The 17,526-nt window shown below is 47.3% G+C and overlaps 1 protein-coding gene across 1 annotated transcript; it reads right to left on the reverse strand.

Moving 5' to 3' along the window:
* Positions 1-1,925: 1,925 nt before the first annotated feature.
* Positions 1,926-13,548, reverse strand: LOC125447618 (keratin, type I cytoskeletal 14-like). The gene is made up of 10 exons (XM_048522183.2): positions 12,950-13,548; positions 9,684-9,766; positions 8,809-8,965; positions 8,398-8,559; positions 6,853-6,978; positions 6,516-6,733; positions 4,639-4,697; positions 4,099-4,126; positions 3,540-3,556; positions 1,926-2,787 (listed from the first exon to the last, which is right to left on the reverse strand). The coding sequence occupies exons 1-10, from the start codon at positions 13,394-13,396 to the stop codon at positions 2,768-2,770; spliced, it is 1,317 nt and encodes a 438-aa protein (XP_048378140.1). The 5' UTR covers positions 13,397-13,548; the 3' UTR covers positions 1,926-2,767.
* Between the last annotated feature and the right edge of the window lie 3,978 nt (positions 13,549-17,526).

The following is a 17,526-nucleotide window of genomic DNA, read 5'->3' on the forward strand; positions in this document are numbered from 1 at the left end:
AATGAGGGATTTTAGATGCAAGGCAAGATTTGAGGCTTATTCAGTTTGGAGCAGGGAAAGTTAAGAGGTGATCTCATTGCAGTGTTCAAAATTATGAACAATTTTAACAAGGAGAAGAATATTCTGTTTCCAATTGCTGGTATGTAGGTAACAAGATGGGTGAGATGTCTTTGCAAATAGACATAAATGAATAACTGATAGGCAGAGTCCTGAAAGCTGTATTGCTGCATGGTGTCAATGTTAAGGACATCTCCTTCAGCTACAGAAAAACCAAGAGTGGGATGGAAAGGATTCAGTTGTCATTGGTACTGATGTGGCCCATGACAATAGATAGGACTGAGACACAGGTTCCACTGAGAGATTATGAGCAGCTCAGGTCTAAATTAAAAAGCAGAACCACAAAAGCAAAAATGTTCAGATTATTGCCTGAGCTCTGTGCAAACTGGCATAATGCAAATAACCTTAGAGGTAATGCATGGCTCAAAGATTGCATGGGAGAAATGGGTTCTGATTCACCGGGCGATGGCATCAGTACTCTGGATAGAGAGAGCTGTTTCATTGCGAATTTTGCTGAAACCAATGGCCTGGCATGTCATATATCTAGGGAGGGGCTTTGAACAAATTAGTGGAGTTGAGGGTGGGGGGGAAAGAGTTCAATTGAAGGGAAGTTTGAAATATTGAGTTCCCAGCTCTGGTCATCTTGAAACCATGTCTCTGTAATAACTACCAAATCATCCATTTACTTCTATGTGCATCATCATCTCTTCTACATTGTTACAAATAAATTTAGATAAAGAGACTGAAGCTTTGACTTTTTCTAAACCTTTGTTACTTCTAATTTCTGCTGCACATTTCAGCTCCTTCCTGTTGCTGCTTATCATTTAGCTCTTTGAATCTCTGCCTTCTCTATAGGTGTTTTCTTTTCCCCAAATATCTAGCACCTTGCCTTTCATAAATACCTCCTCCTTCTCAAGTTCTGTATTCTGTAACTTGACCACTGATAAAAAGTGTTTAACCTTGCAAACTCTTGGTTAGAAATTAATAATTTTTCTTTCTTCCCTACCACTGACTATTAGATGTGTTGTCAAACAAAGAAATCTTGGACTGCAGGTTCATAGATCCTTGAAAGTCAAGTCCCAAGTACACAGGGTGGTGAAGAAGGCATTTGGTATGCTTGTCTTTATTGGTCAGTGTATAGGAGTTGGGAAGTCGCGTCTTGGCTGTGCGGGACATTAGTTAGGCCACTTCTGGAATACTATGCTCAATTCTGGTCTCCCTGCTATAGAAAAAAAAATTGTGAAAGGGTTGGGGGGTTGAAAGGGTTCAGGAAAGATTTACAAGGATGTTGCCAGGGTTGGAGGGTTTGAGCTACAGGAAGATGCTGACTAGGCTGGGGCTATTTTACCTGGAGCATCAGATGAGGATTGACCTTATTGAGGTTTATAAAATCATGAGAGGCATGGATATTAAGGTCATTTCCTCAGACTAGGGGAATCAAAACTAGAGGGCATTGTTTAAGGTGAGGGGGAAAAATTTTCTAAGGGACCTAAGGGGCAACTTTTTTCATGCAAGGGTGATGTGTGTCAGGATTGAGCTGGCAGAGGAAGTAGTGGAGGCTGGTACAAATACAACATTTAAAAAGGTATCTGAATGGGTACATCAACAGGAAGGGTTTAGAGTGATATGGGCCAAATGCTGGCAAAGGGAATTAGGTTCATTGAGGATATCTGGTAGACATGGACAAGTTGGACTGAAAGGTCTGTTTCCTGACTGTATATCTCTATGACTCTATTATCCTTCACCTGTTTGTTACCCTTTGAGAAGATCTCTCTCAATTGGAATACCTCCATCCAACATCTTTCAGGCCTCGCCTGCTTCTGAGAGTTTGACGTTTTCCACAGTAATGACTCACACCACACAACGGGGAGGATGACAAATGTAGCATTTATTGATTGGATTTGAAGCAGAGAATGGACATACAGAAAGGCATTGAGATTTCTAAGCAACCCAGGGCTTTCCACAGACACAGTCAGTCCGGTTCCAGAGGTGAGCCAAGTCAGTCCTATCCCCCAGTTCAGCGGAGTTAATCACTAAGGCCAGTGGTCAGGAAGACTCAGCGAGTTTTCATTCCTCTGCATTAAGGCAGAGTTGAAAGATGTCGACTCACAGGTAAGGTCTGACTCTCATGAGAAAGGCCTGGTTTCTGTAATTTGGTCCTTCTGTGAGGGACTGTCCGCCTGGAGGCTCCCATCAGCCTGGGAATCTCGAGCCAATCCCTCACCTTAGGTTCAGTCTCAAAAGGGGATGAACAGTGATCAGACCCACTGTGCCCCAAGGCCAAAAAATCCAGCCCATAGGCACTACTACCTTTCAGCTGGCCAGGACACATGGCACCACATGGGGAATGGGAATAATCACATTGCCTCCCTAGCAGTGTCTTGCTAGTGTTGGTGTTTCTGCATGAGGCAGATTGGCAACAAGAGCGGTCACATGGAGAAGGGTCAGACTTTTCAGAGAAGGTGGTGATGAAGGTTCTCGTGGAGCAGCAGCCCCCATGGATTGGATTTGGACACGGTGGGTTCTGTCTGAAGGGAGTCGTGGGCGCTCTGTTACAATTTCAGTGCAATAGAAGTTAAGGCTGCGAGACAGAAGCCTCGCAATGAGAAGAGCCCACAACCTGAGATTCTGTAAGAAACCGCAACAGCAAATAATCATGATGGATCTCCAGAAAATGCCTCGCCGAGAGGCCTGGTGCCAGCTGTTGTCATTAATAACGAGTTATTTTTTCTGCAAAGACACCAAATGAAACAAGTATTATTTGTCTATCCTACTGAACATAAAAGAGCCAAGAGCAGGAGTGGGCCATATGGCCCCCCGGGCCTGCTCCTCCAGTCAATAAGATCATGGCTGATCTTTTCATGGACTCAGCTCCACTGACCCAGCAGCTCACCATAACCCCTTAGACCCTCACTGTTTAAAAATCTATCTTTGCCTTAAAAACATTCAACGAAGTAACCTCAACTGCTTCACTGGGCAGGGAACTCCACAGATTTACTTCGCTTTGGGTGAAGAAGTTCCTCCTCAACTCAGTTCTAAACCTGCTCCCCCTTATCTTGAGGCTATACCCCCTTGTTCTACTGAAACAAATCTGAGCTGCTATAAGTACGTCGATCTCGTTCTTCAGTCTAACTTGGCTCTCCATCTCTAAAGTAGATCAAACAGGAAAGGAGTCTGTGTCCCACTGACCACTCACTATGAGCAGCCCAGTGTCCAATCCACAACTTGCCCGTGTGTGACACACCCTCGGGGATTGGAGCCAGCCAATTTCTCCTGCAATAATTGTTGTGATCGTTGGACCGTTGGCGTTCTTGCTTGAGTGCAAGATTAAAAATGCTGCCAACATGCAAGGACAGGAAGTTACAACACAGCCTTATCCAGGATCAGCCAACTGATCACTGACTGAGAGTTCAAGCTTGTGGGTCAAAGAATGTCAGGGCTACAAACAGACTTTACAGAAAATAACCTGAAAGCTTTCTTACCTGTGATAATTTTCGTTCTGTGAAGAAAACAGATAAGGACAAAAGTAGTGAGTATCTGCTCTTAGACACAGAAAATATACATCCTGTCTGAAATTAGCTCTGCCCGAATTGAGCGTCTAATCTTGTAATGCTGCCACTTCCCTTCCTCATAGCGTTTAAGGACATGAAGACCAGCAGTAGTCCCTTCAGGCCATTGGGCCTGCTCTATCATTGAATTCAATCAGAGAGTCCGAACCTCAACAACGCACATTTCCTTCATTAGCACTAACCCAAATAAAATATTGGCCCATCCAAAACTTGAAAAGGTCAAATTATTAGTCAATGACCCCAGCCTCTTTGGAGAATGAACCCTAGATTTTACCGCTCCTTTTACTCTAAATCTAACCCATGCTGCCCCTGTCCTGGGAATGTTTGATGGAAGCTCCTCCCTGTTTGATGGGGGCCCCTCCCGATTTGTGATATCACAGTCAAGCCAAAAATCATTGGGACCAATCACAGCAATTTTTCTGCAATAGCCCAAGTAATGTTCGGTCGCAATAAAAGTGTCAAAATCACTCACGTGGTCGCTGAGCTGCTTAATCCTGTTCCTATAAGGAGAAGCAAAGGACAGCACAGTGAAGATGGAGAGGACAGCGTGAGACATTTAGCAAGATCACTTCCAAAGGTCACGAGAATGAGTAAATAGCACAGTGACCTCCCTTTCCCACTGCCCTATCACCAAAGACATGGGCAGCAGTGCCTTGGCCATGCTCTTCAATCTCTAAAGACACAGCCCATTCCAACTCAGTCATACGCTTGCCAGGATCCTTTGGCATCATTGGGTCAAAATCCTGGAACGTTAGCAGCAGGACAGACTGTGGGGATTCAGAAAGAACACCCACCTGCTCTGGTTTACTGTGGGCAGGGGTGGGAGTATAGCGGGGCCTTGAACCCACCCAGCAATGCTCACACATCAAGAAGGGAACAGCTGCTCACAAGCATCAGTCTACACCAGGCAGAACATGATGGGCACAAGTGGAGAGAATGGCCCACTTGCATTTCCTACTGAGCGCAGAGACATCCCTCATCACACACCTTGCAAAAACACTGGAATACTTACCAGACTGAGATCCTGATCCTGACAAAAAGGAGGAGGAGCTGCTGCCAGATTGGACCGAGCTGAAAAGAGAAACAGGGTACATTGAGTGCACCATTTACCTGTATCCTCCTTGTTAATTTAAATGATAATGTCATTTAGTTAGCCATTGTTTCCTCCTGAAACAGACACTGACTTCTGGCCTGGTTTGTGGATGATCCCTAGGATTCAGACATTGCTCCCCAATCCCCAACGTAGGGAGAATAAAGATTGGTGAGTAATTGTGAGGGGAACCAACTCTCGTCAGAGATAGTTCAGAGGATCTGTCATGAGGCCTGCCACTACTGAGCAGCCCACCACCTTAGAACCCCTGCTATTGTCACGCAACCGTCTATCCTCATGGCAAATCGCGTTCTCCCTGGCCAAAAGGAAAGCAGCCAAGTCTTTGATATGCCCCTGGACATTTTGAAGCGTCCAATAAAACAGGCTGTAACCTATCCAGTCTAAAACATACTTCATTTCAAAGAAAACTAGGCAAAAAAACTCATTTTTTTTATTGGCTCTATGATTTTCTCCTGGCTGTTGCTCAGAATGATGCCAAAGAGATTAATCTATAGTTACTGCAACCTCCAGGGAAATCCTGAGCAGTTGGCGACACTGCCACGGAATTAAACATCTCTCGTCTGGCCTATGTCTGCCCAGGTCTGGACTCGATGGGCTGAATGGCCTGCTTCCTCACTGTAGAGCTTGTGCGATTCTATGGTACGCCAACATCACCGAGTGCGTGGTGCCCCTTTTAATGGTGGGCATTTACACGAAAGCAGTAAGACTGGTCAGTTGGGATGGGACATCATCTACAAGTTGTCCTATGGAAACGTGTAAAGGCTTCTTAGACACATGTTCCAAATAGACAGAAACTAGGGGCAGGAGGAGACCATTCAGCCCTCCGAGTCTGCCCCACCATTAAATATAGTCACGGCTGATCATCCAACTCAGTTCCCTGTTCCCACGTTCTCCCAATACCCTTTGATCCCTTTAGGCCTAAGAAACATATCTAGCTCCTTCTTGAAATCATTCAATGTTTTAGTTTCAACTGCTTTCTGTAGCAGAGAATTCCACAGCCTCTCCACCCTCTGGGTGAAGTCATTTCTCCTCAACTCAGTCCAAAATGGCCTAACCCATATCCTTAAACTGTGATCCCTGGCTCCGGACTCCTCAGCCATTAGGAACGCCTTCCGCAACCACTTTCCATCCAGAAGGACGAAGGCAGCAGATACATGGAAACACAAGCCCCTGCAAGTTCCCCTCCAAGCCACGCACCATCCTGACTTTGGGATTTATCGCTGTTCCTCCAGTGCCACTAGCTCAAAACCTTGGAATTCCCTCCTGAGCTGCATTGTGGGTGTCCCTGGAGCCTAAAGCCAGCATGGGTTTAAGAAGGCAGTTCGCCACCACCTTCCCAAGAGGCAGTTAGGAATGGGGAGCAAATGCTGGGCTTGCCACCAACATTCACATCTTGGGCGATGGTGATGAGCCATAGCCACAGCGAGTAGCACAGCTGCCTCAAAGGGTGGAATGGCCTCCTCCTGCTCCTTTTTTCCAAATTTCAATCGCAAAGGAGCTACACTTAGGCCCAGTCTTCAACCAAACAGTTGAGCTTCCTGGCTTTCCACATGGAGGGAAGCTTGCAGACTTGAGAGCAAGGCATGACAGACAAAAGCTGTTGCTTGCGGGCTCCTGGGCACAGTGTAGGATAATGGTGCTCAGGCCCAATTTGTTTGAATACCAGAGGCAGGGGTGGGGAGCATGGGGAGCAGGGGGTTTTGGGGAATGGGACAGTGGGTAGTTAACTGGGCTCCTCCAGTTTGTAATTCTGCTCCCACTCAGCGACGCTGCCTTACCTTTGGCTTTGATTCAGCAGGCGCCTGTACTGCTGAATCTCAGTCTCCAGAAGCATCTTGATGTTGAGCAGCTTCTGGTACTCCTGCGTCTGCTGAAGGATGTTGTTTCTGATCTGTCCCAGCTCTCCTTCCAGCTGTGCGATTCTACACTGTAGTCCCTGCAGCTCCATGTCGTATCTGGACCCAACGTTCATCAGGTTATTCTCTAGGCCCTTCAGCTGGAAAAGACAAGGCAAGCTTGGGTCAGTCAGATTGTTTCATCCCAGCCCTGCCCGAATGGAGCCTGTTTCAGTACAGGCCGGAATGACTTTAGGATAAACAGTCAGGAATTACTTACAGAGCCGAGCAAGGAGTTATACTCAGCCTCCAGGGTCAGCAACTCCTGACGGTATGTGGCCAGCTCTGCTTTCACGCCTTGACAAGCCTGGTTAGATTGTGTGGTCTGTGTGACTTGAATCTGTACCTGAGAAATGCGAGAGAGACACAGACAGGGTCACTCACTGTGTTCTGAACGGGGAGGGACTCACTGCCCACATGGAAGGCAGGGAGGGGTTGGCAGAAGCAACCGACTGCTTCAAATGGGATAGGCACATGGGGGAAAGTAGCGTTCGGTGGGTGTTGAGGATTGAGGTTCAGGAGGCAAACAGGCTGGAGAACTGCCAACATGGAACCCATGGACAGAGTGGCCTCCTTTGGGTGCCCTGAATGACTCGGTGTGGGGCTGGCCAGATGACGTCAGTGCCGACAGTAACCAATCAGATCAGCTGACCATGACCGCGCAAGACTTGGTTTGACTGAGTCAATTAAATTATGCCAATGGAACTTTGTGGCCAAGTGCTTCCAATGAGCAGAAACCAGGTAAAGCTCCCCTGGCCCCTCGGGGCATGGATAAGGGAAGTGACCACATTCCCAGAGGATCAGCCTCTCATTCCAGAGACAGGTGGCCGGTAGGAGGTTTAACATGAGGGTCACCTGCACCTCAGAGCAGCGGCACAATCAAGAAGGCAGGACTTTCACAGTAAGCTCAGACAGTACGGGAAATGAGCTCACACTGTTGGCATCACACTGCAGTACAAACCACCCTCCAGCCAACTGAGCTAAACATGTCTCTCTGGCTGGGAGAATTGGGACTGGTCTTGGACCAGGATCAGTCTCAGAATTGATGGCTATTTAGAACAGAGATAAAGAGGAATTTCCTCACTCCGAGACAGGCAAACCTTTGGAATTCTCTGCCACAGAAGGCTGTGGAGGCTCAGTCAATGTCAAGACAGAGATTTTTACAGATTACCACAGGAAGGGACATGGGAGAGTGCAGGAAAAGGATGAGACAGGAGAAAATCAGCTATGCTCTCGCTGGATAGAGGAGCAGACTTGAGGGGCTGATCCTATTTCCCAATGTTGTTGGGCAGTCATTGCTATCATTCAGAATCCCAGAAGATAATTCACCAACTGCAGCTCCAATAAACAGTCATCTGATGGCGTTTGTGGTTTGATCGTCTAGTTTAATGAGGGATAACCATTGTCCAAGGACACCAAAGCTGAGCTGACGCACCATTCAGGAGGCACTGGAAAAGTTCAAGTATTTAACGTCTCCTGTGAAAGCTGGTGTCCCCGGCAATGCAGCCCCCTCTCGGTGCGGAGGCTTGGCCTGGCCTCTTCTGGCTAAGTCTTTGGAAAGGGTTGGGAGCCATCAAATCATCTAACTCTGAGAAGGAGGGTGAAGACAGAACTGATTCACCCCGCACTTTCAATGACAGTTTCCATGGAGTCTCGCCTCGTTGGCCGAGCGGCTCCAGAGATTCTCCGAGGGGCAAACGTAGCCCTACCCTCACAGGCCCCTTTCGAGTTTGGACACTGCCACTCTCGCTGAACCCAAACCTACCTGCTCCTGGTACCAATTGTCTAAATCCTTTTTATTCTGGTCTGCAAGCTTGGCGTAGGTTTCGCGCATTTCCTGTAGTTTCGCAGACAGGTCAATGGAAGGAGCTGAGTCGACTTCGACATCAATTTCTGCAGTCTTCTGCTGTCGCAGGACCCTCAGTTGCTGAAGAACAAAGGTGATAAAATGTTAAAACAATACAACCTCTTGCATAACGGAGGATCCAGTTATTATATTCCCAACTATTGATACTAGGGGAGGTCACATCTTTATCGTATTATCCACTATTGTCACAAAGGAGTATCATTGTGTTATTCTATTATCCTCTATTGACACTAGGGGGCATCACATTGCCATTGTACATTCCACTCTTGACACTAGGGGGCAATATCCTGTCATATTTGTGACTCCCACCTCTTCATGGTCCTTCTTCATGATTGCAATCTCGCCTTCCAGTGCAGCAATCTCATCAACCAGACCAGCCTGTAACTGCAGGTATGTGTCCTTCAGTTGGTGCAGTCCATCAATATCCATCTCCACAGACAGTCTCAGTCTCTGCTCGGCCTCCCACCTGCAACAGACACAGGACCGGAGGAAATAAGATCAGCACAAGGCAGGAGCAGTCAACGTTTCTCTCCACGGCTCATCACCCCAATGTCAGAGCCATTGGAAGGCTCCCAACCCTGCGTGCCATTGTTACTTGCACAGAAGTCCAGTGCTCTGCTGACCAAGCTCCCACCTCGCATAGTTTTGTCGACTTTAGCTCATCCCAAAGGGAGCTGCCCTCTATTCCACCTTGTACCACCATTCCTGTCCTCACTGGCAGCCATTCCCAAATTCTCCTCCTGTTTTAGTCAAATCCTGCCGGTAGCCTCACCCCTCCCTCCATGCCCAGAGCCCTCTAGGATACCTGTGCTCCACCCAGTCTTGGTGCCACCTTGACTTTCAACACAAGAGGGCAGACTGGAGCCCTAAATTCCAAAACTCCCTCCGTGACCTCAAAAGATTTTCTTCCTTAATCCTACAGTCTTTCATATGGATCAAAGCTTCTGCTCAATCATTCCCAAGTCGTTTAAAAATGGCTTGAAGCCAGACTTATTGCGAGAGCATTCCTAGGTGCACTTCACGACATCGAAGGCGCTACGCGAGCTCTTCCAGACAGAGATACACCTATGTCCTATGAACCCATAAGGAGATGGGGTGGGGTTCGGGTGGATATGCAGGCTGTATTTGCACCCGCCGGCTGCCACCCTTTGCCAGTGTTTTACAGTGGTAACTGCTTCACTCACTTATTCTTAAAGTCTTCAGCAGCGAGCCTGGCGTTGTCGATCTCCAGGGAGATGCGGGAATTCTGCAGGACTGCGTTGATAATCTGGGGGAGGTGCAGAGGGACAGCATTAGGAGAGATATTTCTAAACCATAAGCCACTGACCCTTCCCATTCCCTGCAGAACCCCGGCTGCCCAACTGAAGCCATACGAGCTCTGCACTGAGCTTGACAGAGCCTGTTCTAAACCTTCAGGCATACACAACCTGCTGCATTGTGAAGTTCAATAATGTTTATTGTCCTGTGCAATCAATCTATTCAGGGACACATACTGCACATCACTAGAGTAGGTGCAGTTTGAACCTGGGCCCAGCAGCAAGGTACTTCCAATAGGCTGCAAGAGAACATGTTGCTTTGGCCACTGCGAAATTGAACCTGTAGCATTAATCTGGGCCTTTGCATTGTGAAGTGACATCCCTGCCTCCTGATTTCACATGGATCTTTCCCTGGCTAAACGCAGTGTGAATTACAGTGAAATCTGAAGGCCATTGATTTTATTTTTTGTAGTCACCTGTACCTAAGTACAGCAAAAGCTTTGTTTTGCCAGTGGCACGGGTGCAAAAAGCAAAATCAACATTGTATGAAGCTATCAAGATCCATTGAAATCTGAAGGGAAATTATTAGAGCGGAAGGCATTTGTAGATATAAATAAAACTGAACTACTTATTCATGAAACTCCAAAACAGCATGCAACACTGCAAGTGACTTCTGAAGAAGGGTCACTGGACCCAAAATGTTGATTCTGTTTCTTTTTCCACAGATGCTGCCAGACCTGCTGATTTTGTTCCAGATTTCCAGCTCTTTGATTCTCATTCAGCATGCAGTATAGGATTGATAGAATCCCTACAGTGTGGAAGCAGGCCATTGGGTCCACTGTGACCGTACCAACCCTCTCTGAAGGGCATCCCAGACCCACCCCCCTACGCCATGCCTGCAACCCTGCATTTCCCATAGCCAATCCAGAACATCCAGGACACTGTGGGCAATTTAGCACAGCCAATCCATCCTAACCTGCACATCTTCAGACTGTGGGAGGAAACTGCAGCACCCGGGTGGAAGCCCCCACACACACACGGAGCATGTGTAAACTGCACACAAGACACAGTCACCCGAGGGTGGGATTGAACCCAGGTCCACACGACTGTGAGGCAGCAGTGCTAACCTCTAAGCCGCCATGCCACGCCATATGGCCCCACAGAAACTATCAAATATACCTACATTGCCAATGTTTCATGTCGCGTGCTCCATTCTTTTTGCGAGTCAATTTTACAGATTTGTACATCTACATCCATAGTCCAAAACTATAAACCAGTGGCTAGTATTAAAGAACAATCATTTAAATGAGCCTGCTCGATTGTAACAATTAATTGTGTAAACTTTTCAGAAAATCATCTGGCGAAGTATTTAAAGAACACAATATTGCATCAAGTCAGCCAATATTACACACTACAATACAAGTCCTATAAAACGCATCCAGCAATGAGAATTGCAATCAGGATCATAATCTTTCTTTTTTGTGAAAAATAAGTCTGTAATTACAAATGCAGAACCTTTACTTTCAGTTTTTGGTGGGTGGGGGTACACACAAGCCTGAAGATTACATCAAGAGTGCCTATTACTTTTTGCACTGACCCTGAGGAACCCAGGACTTTTTGACACGTGTTCTGAATTAACCTGTTATTCCACTCCTTTGGAGCGGCGTGGGGCAGGGGTGTGAGTGGTGGATCATGAACCTGGGACCCCTGGCTCAGATTTGGGAACACTACCACCGTCCCACAACCGCACTTCTCCGTCCCCTTCCCACCTGAAGCACACCCTTTACAATGGGAAGCAGGAGTACTGGCCAGTTTAACCCCTTACTCAGTGCTGGTAAACAGCTAACTGCGTTAAAATCGTGAGCTTAAAATGTTACTTTTGCATCCCCTCATGCAAGGGGAAGATGTTAGGACAATGGTAATGTCACTAGATCAGTATACCTGCCTTCAAATCCCACCACAGATGCCGGTGGAAATTATGGATTCAATTAAGTAACACATCTGTATTTGAAATCCAGATGTATGGCCACATTCGCAAATCTTTCTCCTGTTGGGCTGATTAATGGAAAGAAAGTCTGCCATCCTTATCTGGTCTGGTTTACACCTGAATCAGAAATCATCCACATCAACCTTTCAGATCTGCTAGGCATTGAGAAGATTTATAAGGAAGTCGCTGGGACTGGAGGGTTTAAATTATGGAGAGAGGCTGAATAGGCTGGGGCTATTTTCCCTGGAGCATCAGAGGCTGTGCGGTGACCTCAGAGGTTTGTGAAATCACATGGGGCATGGATAGGGTGAATAGGCAAGGTTCTTCTTCCCCAGGGTGGGGGGGGAGTCCAAAACTTAAGGTGAGAGGGGAAAGATATAACAGGGACCTAAGGGGCAACTTTTTCACACTGAGGGTGGTGTGTGTATGGAATGAGCTGCCAGAGGAAGTGGTGGAGGCTGGTACAGTTACAACATTTAAAAGGCATCTGGATGGGGACATGGATAGGAAGGATTTAGAGGGATATGGGCCAAATACTGGCAAATGGGACTAGGTTTATCTAGGATATCTGATTGGATGAGTTGGACTGAAGGGTCTGTTTCCATGCTGCACAGCTCTGCGACTCTATTGTAGCTCAAGTCAGTGCCAAATTGAGGCCAGTGTTGCTAACACACACTGATTTTACATGGAGCTCCCTCTGCACAGTGACTGGGCAGATTTTCTTTTCCAAAAAAAGACTTGGCCAACTGCATTTTTAAAAGCATATTTTCAAGTCAACCTGTTCAGAGATATTACGACAATACTCTGGAGCAGGGTGAATTCCAGTGGAACCTCAACAGACAATGAAGGCACTCAGTCTGAGGGTGGGCAGCAAAGGCTGAAATGGAAAAAGGGAATTGAACAAAGATAACAAGGTGACAACGTGGGTAGCTGGATGATTCCCATTATCTCTGATCACAAAGATAACAAGGTGTGGAGCTGGATGAACACAGCAGGCCAAGCAGCATCAGAGGAACAGTAAGTCTGACATTTCGGGTCTGGACGCTTCTTCAGAAAATTTTCCAGACCCTTAACGTCAGCTTTTGTGCTCCTGAGATGCTGCTCGGCCTGCTGTGTTCATCCAGCTCCACACCTTGTTACCTCGGCTTCTCCGGCATCGGCAGTTCCTACTATCTCTGAAACAGGGAATTGAACAGCAGTGACCTACCTGATCCTGCAAGGGCTTGACTGTGCTGTTGTAAATGGACCAGTCGAAGCAGTCGATCGTCCTGGCGGAGGCGAACTCGCGAATTTCTTTCTCCAGCTTGCTGTTGTTCAGCTCCAGCGAGCGGACCTGGTCGAGGTAGGTGCCCAGGCGTTGATTGAGATTCTGCATGGCATCTTTCTCGTTCATTCCCAGACCCCCTGACATCAAGGCGAAAGAGCCTGAGCCGCCCCCTGCCGCGAACGAGCTCTTGTAGCCCATAGAGCTGCTTCCACTGCCCAGGCTGACGCGGGGCGCAGATCGAACGGAGCTCAATGAGTAGCTGGAAAAGGATCTTGGCTGAATGCTTGAGCGGATCAAACTGGAACCGGTACTGAAGCCCTGAAGCCCACCGAAACCAGTCCCACTGCGCTTGCTGCTGCTGATAGCCACACTGCTCTTAACAGACATACTGCTGTGATCTGGGCTAACACGCTATCAAACGAAATCCAAGAGATAACCTTGTCCCCTTCCTCCTGAGATCGCAGTTAGAGCTCAGTGCCTCAGTCGTTTATACACTGTGAAAGTGTCTACTCTGAACAGACACACCCATTCCAGCCAAAGGCAGAGAGCCGCACCCACAGGGACGTGTCACACCCTTTCTCCGTGTGGCTCAGATTTAGGGGAACGTGAAATGTGCTGGCGTTGGTGTAAATCTGGTTTATTTTGATTTAGACACAAAAGAGGTCAGCCAGCAACCTCCCCCCATCTCTGACCCAGTCCGCGCCAAACATGATCCCAAACTAAACGAATCTCATCTGCCTGCTCCTGGCCCATGTCTCTCCAAACCTTTCCTATTCCTGTATTTGTCCAAAGGTCTTTTTTCATGTTGTAACTGCACCCATATCCACCACTTCCTCTAAAAGTTCATTCCACACACCAACCACCCTCTGTGTTAAAAAAAACGTCCATGTCTATGTTAAATCCCTCTCCTCACCTTAAATCCACATGTGGAATGAGCTGCTGAAAAAGGTGTTGGATACAGGCACAGTTACACCATCTAAAAGACTTTCGGCCAGGTACATGGTTTGGGAGACTCAGTGGGATATGGGCCAAACATAGGCAAGTGGGATGGGTTTAGATTTGGGAAACCTGGTTGGCATGGACCTCTTGGACCAAAGGGCCTGTTTCCACGCTGTATGACTCTCCAATTCTAATTCTCCTAGTGCCACTGACCCAGTCTACTTCCCAGAACATTGTGAATTCCTCCTTTCTGGATTAGTGCCTTGATTTAACCTGCCTCTGCCACAGTCTCAGGCTGTGCACTTCAGATCCTAACTACCTGCTGCTTGAAAGAGTTTTTTTGTTAAGAGTTTGCAATCATTTCCTTTTGCCACTTAAATTGACATCCATTCACCTCACAATCAGTCGCCGCCCCTTACAGGATGGGTCAGCTTTTATTAGCGGTGCCCGCGCACAGAATATTCTGGGCTCATTTTAAAGGCTGGCACCTTCGCGGAGAGAAGCGCAGGGTGAAACCAGTAACTACCTCAGTTTGGACAGCAACAGCTTGGGTTTATCAGGTGCCTGCAGTTTTGCAAAGTCTCCCAAATGCCCTACACACAGTGACTTAATCAGAAACCTGACAGCTTATAGCATCAGGCTTCATTAAAGAAGGAAGGGGAGTCTTAAAGGAGGAGAGAGGTTCTCAGAAAAAGAGTTATGCTGGAAATTCTGAGAGCCAAGTGTTACTTCTCCTTTCATTGCCTCATGAGAGATGGGCTTTACCAGCATTGGCAGCCCTTGTCCAAATTGAGTGGCTTATTCAGACTATTTCAGAGGGCATTTAACCTTATTGCAGTAGGTGTGGAGTCCCATGTAGGTCAGACCAGTAGCAACAGCAGATTTCCTTCCCTAAAGGGCATTAGCAAACCCAATTGGGTTTTTTTTAAGTGGCAGCAGTTACAAACTATAGCATCACTGAGGCTAAAGGAGGCGGCACGGTGGCTCACTAGTTAGCACTGCTGCCTCACAGCACCAGGGACCAGGGTCCGATTCCTGTCTGTGTGGAGTTTGCACATTCTCCCCATGTCTGCCTGCATTCCCTCCCACAGTCCAAGGATGTGCAGCCTGGGTGGATTGGCCACGCTAAATGGTCCATAGTGTTCAGGGGTGTGAAGTTTGGGTGGGTTTTGGGGGGATGGGTCTGGGTGAGATGCTCTGAGGGTCGGTGTGGACTTGTTGTGACAAAGGGCCTGTTACCCCATTGTTGGGATTCTATGATTCTAAATGCTGTGTGGGATCTGAACTCACATCACCAGCACTTTATCTGCCACCTCTTGATTACAAGATCTAAATGACATGACCACTCTGAGATTGGAGGTGTAGCTGCTAATGGTGGGTATCGGATGTGATGGGGCAGGATTTAGATTAAAGCAAAGTTCTCAAAGGGACGTAGAGTCAGATGCATAGGGAAGAAGTGAGGACATAGAGAGGTTTGAGGCTGAGTTTTTAAATTTACTGCTTTGGGTATATCCAGAAAAGCCACAGAGTGATAAGCTGAGGGTGAAAAAGTTAAATTTGTACAAGTGTCTATGTTGCAAAATCTGTTTGTTCATCATCTGCCCTCTGGCTTTGAGCTTATTATTTCTTTCATATTTTGTAATGAATAGTGGGTGTAGCTGGCAGTATGTCAGCTTGGGGTGATGTGTGCAGACACATCTCACCTGGAAATCTGTCTGAACTCATTGCAAAAGATGCTATAGCCTAGGAATTTGTTTTGTTTCGTATCCAGGAGTCAGTAGTTATCACCGACTCTGCATTCACATTCAATAACTTGACACCCTTATTGTGGTAATGTTGCTAGCATAGCAATTCTTGGACTCCCAGGCTAATGTTCTGAGGGGATGGGCTCAAATTCCACTATGGTGGATGGTAAAGTTTGAATTCAATGAGCAGCTAGCGCAATGGTGTCTGTTCCTGTAAAGACCCTCAATGATGCCCTTTAGGGAAGGAAATCTGCTGTTTCTATGTGGTCTGGCCTACATGGAACTCCAGAGAGAACAGTAGCAGTTGTATGAGGTGTAGCTGGTGGTACAATCTCAGTGTGTGCCCACCTAATCTTGTCTTGCTATTCACTCAGTATGATGAGGGCGTCGCTGGCTCGGCCAACATTCATCGTAGAATCCCTACAGTGTGGAAGCAGGCCATTCGGCTTAACCAGTCTGCACCAACCCTCCAAAGAGCATCCCACCCAAACCCCCAGCCCCCCACCCTGTACCACTGTATTTCCCACGGCTAACCCACCTAGCCTGCATATCGCTGGCCAATACAGGACAACTTAACATGGCCAATCCACCTAAGCTACACATCTTTGGAGTGTGGGATGAAACTGGAGCACCCAGAGGAAATCCATGTAGACAATATACAAACTCCACACAGACTGTCGCCCGAAGGTGGAATCGAACAGAGGACCCTGGCAGTGTGAGGCAGCAGTGCTAACCACAGTGCCACCATGCCAACCATCTCTCATTGCCCGGAGGGCAGTTAAGAGTCAACCACATTGCTTTAGGGCTGGAGTCACATGTAGGCCAGACCAGGTAAGGACAGCAGTTTCCTTCCTTTAAGGACTTGAATGACAATTTTGTGGTGGTCATTAGCCATTCAAGATTGCATTTCAAATTCATATTGCACCATCTGCCATGGGAGGGCTTGAGCCAAGATCGCTAGAACATTACCTGGGTCTCTGTATTAATAGTTTAGTGATAAGTTCTAACAGGATTAGCCAGGGTAGATGCAGGGAGGATGTTCCCAGTGGTGGGTGTGACCAGAACCAGGGGTCACAGTATGAAGATTCCGGGCAGACAACCTGGGACAGAGATGAGGAGACATTCTTCACCCAAACATCGATGAGTCTGTGGGATTTGTGACCACAGGAAGTTGTTTATGCCAAAACGTTGGAAGTATTTAAGAGGTGACTAGATATAGCACTTGGGGTGAATGGAGCAAAGGTTATGAAGAGAAAGCAACTACGAAGTTGGACAATCAGCCATGATCATGAAGAATGGCAGAGCAAGATCAAAGGGCTGAATGGCCTCCTCCTGATCCTATCTTCTATGTTTCTGTGTGACAAGGCTACCCCTTTCCTCTGTAGCCGTGGGGGTAATACCACTAGCAACAAGAAGATGACCATCATAGCCAGCTGGTCTGGGACGGACACGTGCTGAGGGTTCCTGAGCTCTGACTGCCAAAGCACATCTTCAGTGATCTCAAGGAAGGCGCTCAAATGAGAGAAGGACAAAGGAAGAGTTTCATAGACAGCCTGAAGGCTTCCATCAATGTGGATGTCAATGCCTGAGAGACACATGTTCAGAAGAAACCAACTTAGCGGAAGCCCCTGTTCGAAGGGGCACAATTCTTGGAGAGCACTCATTGGCAAGGTGAAGCATGGCAAAGGAACCACAGAAAGCAATGCCAACAATCTCAAGGCCAAGGATCAATTCCAACTGGTGGAAACATCGGAGAGGTGGCTCTAGGATTGGGCCCATCAGTCAGAACTCCCACTCAGTGATGTGCAGTTTCCTAGATGGACAATCATACCT

The sequence above is a fragment of the Stegostoma tigrinum genome, chromosome 35, assembly GCF_030684315.1.
Source record: "Stegostoma tigrinum isolate sSteTig4 chromosome 35, sSteTig4.hap1, whole genome shotgun sequence".
Lineage (NCBI taxonomy): Eukaryota > Metazoa > Chordata > Chondrichthyes > Orectolobiformes > Stegostomatidae > Stegostoma > Stegostoma tigrinum.

Excerpts from the sequence above, each read along its gene's own strand:
- LOC125447618 (XM_048522183.2), bottom strand. The coding sequence starts at position 13,396 with ATGTCTGTTAAGAGCAGTGTGGCTATCAGCAGCAGCAAGCGCAGTGGG. Across the intron at positions 8,966-9,683 it reads GCTGAAGACTTTAAGAATAA|GTGGGAGGCCGAGCAGAGAC; the intron begins GTGAGTGAAGCA and ends TGTCTGTTGCAG. Across the intron at positions 8,560-8,808 it reads TGAAGAAGGACCATGAAGAG|CAACTGAGGGTCCTGCGACA; the intron begins GTGGGAGTCACA and ends TTTGTTCTTCAG.